At 25.7% G+C, this 11,305-nt stretch overlaps 1 protein-coding gene across 1 annotated transcript in view; it reads right to left on the reverse strand.

The window, feature by feature from the left end:
* Nucleotides 1-1,869: 1,869 nt before the first annotated feature.
* LOC117170740 overlaps nt 1,870-11,305 on the reverse strand; it is a 32,157-nt gene continuing 22,721 nt past the window's right edge. Inside the window, exons 2-4 of the mRNA XM_033357772.1 lie at nt 4,160-4,258; nt 3,900-4,055; nt 1,870-2,016 (exon numbers count right to left, since the gene is read on the reverse strand). Coding sequence (XP_033213663.1) covers nt 1,870-2,016; nt 3,900-4,055; nt 4,160-4,198 — 342 coding nt within the window. The 5' untranslated portion in view covers nt 4,199-4,258. The remainder of the gene's footprint in view (nt 2,017-3,899; nt 4,056-4,159; nt 4,259-11,305) is intronic.

Below are 11,305 nucleotides of genomic sequence, written 5' to 3' on the forward strand. Positions count from 1 at the left end.
GGACATCTCTCCTAAGCAGACAGAGTTGTTTACTGTAGGTTGTCCGTTAGTTTTAAATGGATTTTAGCATTTATTTAATCTTCAAACAATGTTTTTATTTAAACAATTGTCATAAATGGCTCTTCTTTAAATAATACGTTTAATTTATTAAGTTGCGTCGTAAATTTACAAGAAGTATTAATTATTGAAACAATTTTAATTCAAAACTTGAGAGTTTGACTTTTTTCTACGAGTGAATTTGTTTACGGAGTCAACTCACTCTTTTTTATTTTGCTTTACAAAAAAACTAATAATTATTTAAAGAATTTTAATTAAAAAATGAAGAGTTTCTATGAGTCAATTTGTTCACGGAGTCAACTAACTCTCTTCTATGTTGCTTTGCAAATTTACAAAAACTATTAATGATGTTAACAATTTTAATTAAAAAATTAAGAGTTTCGACTTTTTTCCACAAGTCAATTTGTTTACGGAGTCGACTAAGAATGTCTATCCGGTAACTCTTTTTTATATTGCTTTGCAAATTTACAAGCAGTATTAATTATTTAAACAATTTGAAATAAGATATTAAGAGTTTGCCCTTTTTTTCTAGAAGTAAATTTGTTTACGGAGTTAACTAAGGATATCTATGCTATGACTCTTTTCTATATTGATTTGCAAATTTACAAAAACTATTAATTGTGTAAACAATTTTAATTTAAAAATTTAGAGTTTAGCCTTTTTTCTACGAGTCAATTTGTTGACGGAGTCGACTAAGAATGTCTATCCAGTGACTCTTTTCTATATTGCTTTGCAAATTTACAAAAACTAATAATTATGTAAACAGTTTTAGTTTAAAAATTAAAAGTTTGACCCTAATTCTACGAATCTATTTGTTTTTGAAGTCAACTAAGAATGTCTATCCAATTACTCTTTTCTATATTGCTTTAAAAATTTACAAGAACTATTAATTATTTAAACAATTTCAATTAAAAAATTAAATGTTTGACTTTTTTTATACAAGTAAATCTGTTTACGAAGACAACCAAGAATGTCTATCCGATGAATATTTTCTATTTTGCTTTGTAAATTTACAAGATATGCTAGTTACTTAAACAATTTTAATTCGAAAATTAAGAGTTTGACGTTTATCCTACGAGTTTATTTGTTTTCGAAATCAACTAGGAATATCCATTAGATGACTCTTTTCTATGTTGCTTTGTAAATTTACAATAACTATTAATTATCGAAAGAATTTCAATTAAAAAATTAAGAATTTGCTTTTCTTTCTACGAGTAGGCTTCATTTTTTACCATAATTAACTAAGAATATCTTTCCGATCTTTTTTTTCTCGGATGCTTTGAAAATCTACAGCCATTAATTATTTAAAAAGTGTTTATCAACATATTTATAGCTTGACTATTTTTAAAAGAAGAAGCGTAATTTGTTTACGGAATGGACTAAGAATGTCTTTCGATGATCATCGAAACGTTACTTTGTTAATTTATAATAATTATTAATGACTCAAAAAAACTTTTCTAAACATATTGAGAGTTGGGGTATTATTGAAATTTGTTTACGAAGTTAACTACGATTTTCTTTGTGATGAATCTCTTCTAAGTGATTTGTTAAATTTACCAGAATTATTAGTTATTAATTATTTAAAGAAGTTTCATAAAAAGTTTAGAATTTGGCTACCTTCAACGAATAGGGTCAGTTTTTTACTAAGGTTTAGCGCGCGTGAGAGCTTCTAGTAATGTTAAAAATTGGTGTTGTTTGGAAGAAAATCAATTTTTTTACATGAAAATTCCTTTCTCAGGCTAAAAAAAATTGGAGTCAGGTAAACTTAATCAACTGAATTTTATTCAGATTGTGAGTTTGATGTCAATCCAATCACAATGGTATAGGTGGGTGTTCTCCTGCTCCTTGACCACGGTATGCAGCATAGTGTCTTTGAAAGCATGTAATAGTTTTGGATCGGTCTTTCTTTTCCTGTTTTTCTAACTCTGCAATATTGTCAGCATAGCACTTTCTCGCATCCTGAAAAAAATATATAATTTTTTATCTTTTCTCCCTTTCTCTTGTTGGACATTTTATATGTAGATAAAAACATTCAAAATTTGGAAAGCATCATGAAGATCTCATCAAATTATCCCCTAAGTATTTCATTTTATAACTCAAATTAACTAATTCGATTTTTTTATTGTTATTTAAATTCCAAATATTTTTTTATTCTTTGAAATTGTTTGAAATGGAATTTTCATAAATTTTTCTCGCTTGGCAACAATTAAATTTCAAACTTATTGAATTTATACCATGTGAATTCTTCAATGTAAAAAATTTAAATACATAAACAATCAAATTCAGAATATTCGACGAACTAAGAGGATTCAAAGTTTCCAACCAATTCAAAAAATTTAGAATATTCAAGGAAATAAGGATTCTCAGAGAATTACTTTTGTTAGCGACTTTAGAGAATTTCAGGGATTTCGGAATATTGGGGAAATCTAAGTCATTTAGAGAATTAAATAAATTCATGGGATAAGAGAAATCAAGGATTTTGTTAAATTTATGGAATTCTAAGATTTGTAAGAAGTAAAAAAATCGAAATAAATTCTGAGTGCTCTCGGAATTTATGCAATTTATAAAATTGAAGAATTCAAATAAATTTAGAAAATCAAAAAATGTCAGGTAATTTAGAAAATTCCAGGGATTTCATAACATTTAGAGAATTTGGCCAATTAAGGATATTCCTTTTATTTAAGGAATTAAATTTAATTATGATATTTTTTATTTATAATAATTTAATGATAAGTACAATTAAATAATTTATTATTTTAAATTTTCGTCATTGTACTATACACGAATTTTTAATGTCCTTGAATTGCCTACAGTTTAAAATGTAACTGTTTGCAATTGCAGAAAATCGAAAAGTGAGTTTTTACTTTTATTGATTTTTCAATTTTCTCGCAATTCTTACTTATGAAAATTTGATTGTTGAAAATAAAAAATAAAAAGAAGATTAATTCTAAACTTTTAAGCATTGAAAATATTAAACACTTAATCTCTAATAGATAAATAATTATTCATTTTTAACTAAATCCTCAAGATTTTAAAATTAACTTAACAATTTTTTTCAACTTTCTGAATTTTTCAACAATAAAATACCTGTTTTTTTATTTTCTACAATTTTTAACTGAAGAATTTTCAACCGTTGGAGATTAAATTTTTTGTTTCTTCATTTCTCAGTACATTTTTTTTTGTATTTTATTGTATTTTCTGCAGATGGAAATTTATCTCCTTAAAATTGAAGATTATGCAAAATTTAATTCTTAGTTTTCTTGAATTTCTTACACATGAAAGTTTGACTGTCGAAAATGATAGTCGAAAATTTTATTGTAGATTTTGAGGGAATTTAGAATACCCTTGCAATTCAGGAAATTAAAAATATTTTAAAAAATACGGAGATTCCAAAAATAAAAAAGGTTTAGAGATTTCAAAGAATTTCAAGGAGTCTCAGGAATTTAAAATATCCATGGAATTCTGGAAAAGGTGAATATTTAAAAGAAATGAGGGAATAAGGAGAATCCAAAATGTTCACTGTTTTCAAAGAATTCCTGAGATTTCAAAAAGTTCTGATTATTGAATAAATTCATGCAAATCAGAGTTATCAAGAATTTTAGTGAATTCAAAGAATTCCGAGATTTCCTGGAATTCAGAAATATGAATTTTATTTTAAATATTCAAGGTATTGCGGAAGTTGAGGACTTAAGAAGTTCTGAGAATTTAGCTTTTTAAGGTAATACAAGTAGTACAGAGATTCCAGAAAATTCAAAATAATTACAAAAATTTAAGGAAGTTCAAATAATTAAAAAAAAAACTAAAAGGAATTCATAGAAATTCAATGATATTTTTTAATTTACCTTCAATTCCAATGTATTATCGTTAAGTTTATAACAATGATTGTTGAGCACATGAACTTTATATTCATGTATTCCTTCAAGGTTTTTGTAATATCCTCGACATTCGTCTATAACCACATTTAGTAAGCCTTTTGCCATTCCATCGGTGATTGCAGCCTAGTGGGAAAGAAGAACCAAACAATTACGGATATTTTCAAATTTATTAGTTTTTTTTAATCAAACAAATAATTCCGGAAATAAAATTATTTTCAGTAACTTACCTCTACATCCTTATGTAATTTCTTCACGATTCTATCCATTGTCCAAATACTTTTAGTATGTAAAATGTACAGGTCCAATCTAAAAAATGCGGCGACTGTCTGTAATGATGAAAAATAATAATAAAACTAAGTTAAGAAGGAGGAAATCAGAATTAAGTTTTTTTAATATGATCTATTCTGTCAAAGATCCTTGTATTTTCAATTGGACTACCATTTTCTGTAGATAAACATTTAATTTTTAATTTCCTGTATTTTTTAACAGCTGAAATTCAACTTTCAGAAATTTGACTGTTCCAAATTAAACATGCAAACATTATTACTGTTAATTTGTGTTCAAAATTTACTTTCAATCTTTTGGAATTTTTAAAATTTCAATTTTTAATGCTTGAATTTTTAACAATTGAAATTTTAATTCCATGACTTTTATAAACTCTCAATAATTGCATTTTTTCAATTCCCAGAATTTGCAAATTTCTAATTCTTGAAAATTAAACAAAATGGGGAATCGAATTTTCGATAGTTAATTTTTTAACTGTTTAAAATGGAAAATTCTAAAATTTTAATAGTTTTAAAATTAAATAAAATGCTTAATTTAACAATTTATTATTAAAAAGTTTTATTTACAATAGTTACAAATTGTATTTCATCAATTACAATTTTTAACAGTTGCAACTGAAATTTCAAATTTTCTTGAACTTACAATAGCTGAACTTTTTATTTTTTACTGAGTGCAGAATTCCCAAATTTCTAATTCTTAAAAATCGAAGAAAATTCCAAATGGAATTGTTATTTTTTTCAGTCTCTTATAGTTTTTTAATTTAAATATTAAAAAATATTTAAAAAACGGAAATCGCACTTTCCCTAATTAAAATTAGAACTGTTAAAAATGAAAATGTTGAAAATCAGGTATCTGGATTTAAGAGAATTTTAATTTTCAACACTTGAATTTAACATTTTCTTCTTTGTTTACAAGTCGAATTTTTCATTTTTAGTAGTTCAAATTTTCATATCTTTCAGTTTAAATCATTTTTATTCAAAAGGGTAGAAAATTTAATTTTTTCAATTAAAATAAATGCCCCATTTTCTCTCATTGATTTTAATATTATAATTATAAAATATTATATTAATATTAATGACTACCAAATTATCTTTTGAAAGAAATAGATCAACTAAAACAATTAGTTCTCTGCAAAAAATGTTTTGAACAAAATACATAAATTTTAAAAAAATTGTTTAAGTTCTTTTCAACAAAATGTTAAAAATTTTAAACAAAAAGTTTAATTTTTATCCAAAAAGCTGAATTGTCCTTAATTTAAAATCTTTAAACGATGTTGTCGATTTCGATTGTCACAATACTCGATTTCTATATGCGTGTGACACGAGGCGTCAGTGGATTAGACAACATTGGAAAATATTGAACAATTTGTCACGATTGCTCGTTCTTTGATAGCTACACGCGTGCGACAGAGGCATCCGTAAGTCACCGTGAGTTAGACAGTAATGGAACGTTACACGTGTTTTCTTGAAGTTAATGATCCCAGCGTAGCTGCTTTGATTTGCGCTTGGTCGGATTTGAGAGATGTTCATTGACCACGGTGCGCGTCTGCACTTGATTTTTCAATACGTGCGCGAACTAGAGCCAATGAGCGTCGCGCATTTCAAGCATGCGCAAGTACTTTTGGATCGCTGTTGGGAGTAATAATCGAATTGAAATTCGAAGTCGATAATACGAATCAACGCTTCTCCTTTACCACCACCTTGCCGTCCATTCCGCCGCAATACAGGGCCTCTGCTAGTTATTTATAATCGAATTCTTATTTCAATTTAAGCCTCTCTGCTTCATGGGCACGGCACTCAGGCACATTTTATGAGAACTTATAGGGGAACGCGGGACAAGGCGTTAGAGCTTCAGAGGTGATCCGAGAGAGGCGCGCGAGAGTCGAGTGAATCACACTACGCATGTGCAACAGTTGCATTTGCTTGCTGAATGAACAAGCAGGTTACTTTTAATTGAAACAATTAGTAAGTTTTGTCTGATCAGCAAATCCTGTAATGGTGTGTAATGGAATGAATGATTGTACGTAAGTGAAAGTATCAATACAATGCTAAAATTATAAATTATTTCAAATTTTACTTATTTAAAAAATCATGCATAAATTATTTTTTCAGTGATTTATGTGCAATTATATTAAATTTTTTATTATTTTATTCCTTTTCTGTTATTTTTCAGATAATCTGTTTGTACGAAATTTATTATTTAAAATTTTAATAAACCTTATACAGATGTAAATTGATTTCAACTAAATTAATTTTAAATCCAAGGAAAATATTATAAAAAGTATTAACAATAAGACAGAATTCACTTAAAATCAAGCAGGTTCTATACATAATTTAGCAGAATCTCTCAGCGGTAAATAATTTTCTTATGGTCAATTATGCAAGACGTTTTTTACCATATAAGACAATAAAAAATCTAATTTGGACATCTATGTTAAAAATAATGAAAAACAGATTAATTGTTTACCTATAACTTAATTTTCTTCAAAAAACGATTACTTTTCAATCAACAATGATATAATGAAAATTTTGCTTAAAGGGATTAATTTTTAATAAAGAAAACAAAATTAAGAAAATCGTTGAATCCTCAATAAATAAGATAAGATTTTAACAAAGAAAATTAATTTTCTGCTAAAAAGACAAATTTTCAGCTAAAAAAATCTGCCCCGATACGCAGGCACATTCTAATAGCGCGCTACGCGCGCGGCTCTCAAGTTTAAGCGCGTCTAGGGCGCGCAACTGTCGGTTCTGGCGCTTCACGCGTGATGATGTGTTTGTCTCGCGCTTCACGCTCGATTATGTATTTACCTCGCGCTACGCGCTCGGTCGATATATTTTCGCACATTCTTGCGCAAAACCTTTCAAAGTTAAGAATCACAACATCCACCACTGTAATTTTCTGATTGTGAATTCTTTTTCGTTAACAGAGCTTAGCTCGAAAATTTCAGCGCCCCTACGAAACGCGACTGATAGCAATCGCACTCCGCGCTCGGTCTTTGCATTTCTCCCGCATTCGCACACAGATTTTGAACTCTCTTTGGTTAAAGCTCTTTCGGCTTTAGCAAACACATTCTCATCACGTATATAATCACCAATATAATACATTTTTTATGTAACGCTGTCTGGGATTTTTTATTAAAAAATTGCAAAATAAAGAGCAAATTCTATTTATCAGGATTATTTTTATCTTCGTTTTTTATTTTGCTTTCAAATGTATCCTAAGCTGCGCTGAATATAAATTAGAAATATAAATATATTAGAATATAAATTAGAATTAAAATATAAATTATAATAAATATAAATTAGAATATAAATATATAGAACCAGAAATAGGAATATTCTTTTTTAGTTAAAAAATTAATATTTAACAACAAAAAATTAAATTTCCGACGAATTAGTTGAAATTTCTTAAAATAGCTGAATTTGGTAATACATAGTTGAAGTTTCAAACGAACAGAAGAATTTTCAACCAAGAAGATTAATTTTATATAAAAATGACGATGTTTAAATCAAATAATTGATTTTTCAGCACGAAAATATCAATTTGTAATTAAAAATTTCAATCTTTCACCGAAAAAAAAAATAATTGAAACCTCAATGAAGAACATGAATTTTCAACCACGCAGATTAATTTCCCTGTTTAAAAAGTCGGTTAAGAAATTATGTTTTTTACAAAAAAAGATCAACTTTTTTTAAATACCATTTTTCTATCAAAAATGGTACTCGTATAATCGACTTTTCTCTGGAATAAATTAATTTTTTACCAAATAATGATTTTTTCACATAATAATAGAATCCTCGAAAAAAGACAAAATTTCAATTGAGAAGTTTATTTTTCTACAAAAAATTACGAATTTTCTAAAAAATTCTGAATTTCTAACTACTGTATCAAAACAGATAAATTTTTTTTTATAAATAGTTCAACTTTAACGAGAAAGGTCGATTTTAAACCAAAAGGATTAATTTTCTACCAAAACAGACAAAAAAAAATTGAATTATTAAATAAAGAAGGTCAATTCTCAATTTAAAATATCAATTTTCAGCCAAAAATATTAGAATCGAAGTTGCTTACAAGAAATTAGTTTTTGATAAACTGAAAAGAAATTTTTATTAAATAACTGAATCCTTTGTGAAAATATTAGTTTTTAACCAAGAATATTACTTTTCTACAAAATATAGAAAGTTTTAAACAAATATATGATTTTTATCTAAAAACTATAATTTTTTAACTAAAAGCAATATAAGTAGATTTTAATTGAAAAAATATATAAATTTGAAGAAAATAGTTGCATTTGCAATCTAAAAGGTTCATTTTAAACCGAAACAGATGAAGCTTCAATTATGAACTTAATATTCAACGAAAAATGGGATAGCTCAGTTTTTATTTTAAAAAACAATTTTCAAATTAAAGAGGTGCAATTAAAAAAAATAGCTGAGTTATCTGCCAAAACAGATTGCAGTTAAAAATTTCAATAAATTTGTAACAAAAAATGGAACAATAAATTTTCACTTCAATAAATTAATTTTGAAAAAAGAATGTCAGAAAAAATGTTGAATCCTAAATCAGCAAGAAGAATGTTCAAACAGGGAGATTAATTTTCTACTAAAAAAGATGAATTTTTAACAAAATTCATAAATTTTTAAACAATTAGTTAGATTTTTGACTAAAAAAGATTACACTTTAATTTAAAAAGTTAATATTCTAACAAAAATGTGATAGTTGAATTTTCTGTTGAAAAAAAGATGTTTAAAAAAACAGTGTTATAAAAATTATTTCAAAGGAGATCGAATCCATTTAACATCAGGCAGATTCTGCACTTCAAGTCGCTGAATCGAGCAGGAAGGGAATTATGTTGTTTTTAGATTAAATTTTTAAGAGAACTATTTTTTCGTTATAAAAAAAATTCAATGTTCAAAAGATTAATTTTTAACCAATAATATTACATTTTTTTCTGTTTTGACTAAAACTGTTTCTTGGTATCGGCTTATGATTTATTCTTGTTCATAAAAAGATAAATAGGTTCACACCGCGGCGCGCGCAAGACTGCTAGTATACTAAAAAAGGCATTTTTTATAAAATACGTACAAAATAGTTAGAAATCCTTAAATATTTATAAATCCTTTAAAATCTTTTGACATTTTTCAAAACTCTTGAAAATTACTTGTAATTATAAAAATACCCTAAAATATTTTAAATCCTTAAAAATCGCATACTAAATAATTGAAATCAATTGAAAATTCCTTGGAACTTTTCAAAATGCTCTCAAATGGAATTCCTTAAAAATCTTTCAAGATTTCTTGAAATTTGTCAAAGTTCCTGAAAATTCCTTGCAATCTTAAAAACACCCTGAAATATTTCGAATATTTTTTATTTAAAATCCTTTAAAATCTCATTATAAATTATTGAAATCAATTTAAGATTCCTTGGAATATATTTAAATATCCTTAAATATTTCAAATCCTTGAAAATATTTTAAAATACCTAGAACTTTTTTCAGAAGATTTTTAAAGAACTTTGGATTTTTTTAAATAACCCTGCTAAGATTTTCAAAAGTTTTCTAAATTTCAATCTCAAACTTTAAAAATTTTTTTAAAATTTCAAAAGATTTTTAAGGATTTTAAATATTTGAGGATATTTTAAAAGATTCAAAGGAATTTTCAATTGATTACAAAAATTTAATATCAGATTTTAAAGGATTTAAAATAATTGAGGATATTTTGAAAATTCCAGGACATTTTCAAGAGCTTTTAAGAATTTCAAGAGATTTAAAAAGAATTTTAAATGATTTTAAATATTTGAGGACGCTTTTAAAGATGTCAAGGAATTTTTTATTTATTTTTATAACTTAAAGAAACTTCACAGAAATAAAAAAATTTTATAAGGGTTATTTTAAAACATTACAAAATACTTTAGAACCAATAAGAAAAAAGTTCTAGGTATTTTAGAAGATTTTGAAGGAGTGGAAAATTTTGAGAGAATTTTAAAAGATTCCAAGGAATTTTCAATTGGTTGCAGAAATTTAATATGAGATTTTAAAGGATTTGAAATATTTCAGGATATTTATAAAATTCCAACATATTTTCAAGAGCCTTAAAAAATTTCAAGAGATGTCAAAAGATTTCTAAGGATTTTAAATGTTTGAGAATGTTTCGAAAGATACTAAGGAATTTTAAATTTGTTTTTATAATATAAAGAATTTCAAAGATAATAAGGAATTTTAAATTCGTTTTTATAATTTAAAAGAATTTCAAAGAATTAAAAAAATTTAGGAGGATTATTTAAAATTTCTAAAGTACTTGAGAAATCATTAAAAAAAGTTCTAGGTATTTCAACAGATTTTGAAGGATTTGAAAAATTTAAGGAATTTTAAAAGATTACATGAAATTTATATTCATTTCAATAATTTAGTATGAGATTTTAAAGGATTTAAAATATTTCAGGGTATTTTTAAAATCTCAAGGAATTTTCAAGAACTTTAAAAAATGTTAAGAAATTTTAAAGCGTTTTAAAGGATTTTTAATATTTGAGGATGTTTTAAAGGATGTCAAGGAATTTCCTAATTATTTTTGAAACATAATTTAGTATGATATTTTTAAGGATTTGAAATATTTTAGGGTATTTTTAAAATTGCTAGGAATTTTCAAGAGCTTCGAAAAATCTTAAGAGATTTTAGAGGATTTTTAAATATTTAAGGATTTGTGACTATTTTGTACAATATTCTTTTTCTTTCATTTGAAATTTTTTTTATTTACAAGAAAATTAATCTTTTTTGTCGAAAATTTAACTATGATAAAACATTAATTTTTTGTATAGAAAATTAGCCTTGGTGGAAAATAAATTTTGTTTGTGCAAGGTTCACGTATTTTATTAAAAATGCATTTTTCAGTACGGAATTTAGCTTTTTGGATTAAAATTTAACTTTTTTTAAAAAATTTAACTATTTAACTCATGCATGAAATTATGAATAACGCGAAACATCAAAATCGCATTGCTTGACATTTTCTTCTCAAGTGATAGTCTATCTATATTGTTGAAAATGCAACTGTTTTATCGAAAATACCTGTTTTTTGCTGTGATTCGGATATGAA

The sequence above is a fragment of the Belonocnema kinseyi genome, chromosome 4 (assembly GCF_010883055.1).
Source record: "Belonocnema kinseyi isolate 2016_QV_RU_SX_M_011 chromosome 4, B_treatae_v1, whole genome shotgun sequence".
NCBI lineage: Eukaryota > Metazoa > Arthropoda > Insecta > Hymenoptera > Cynipidae > Belonocnema > Belonocnema kinseyi.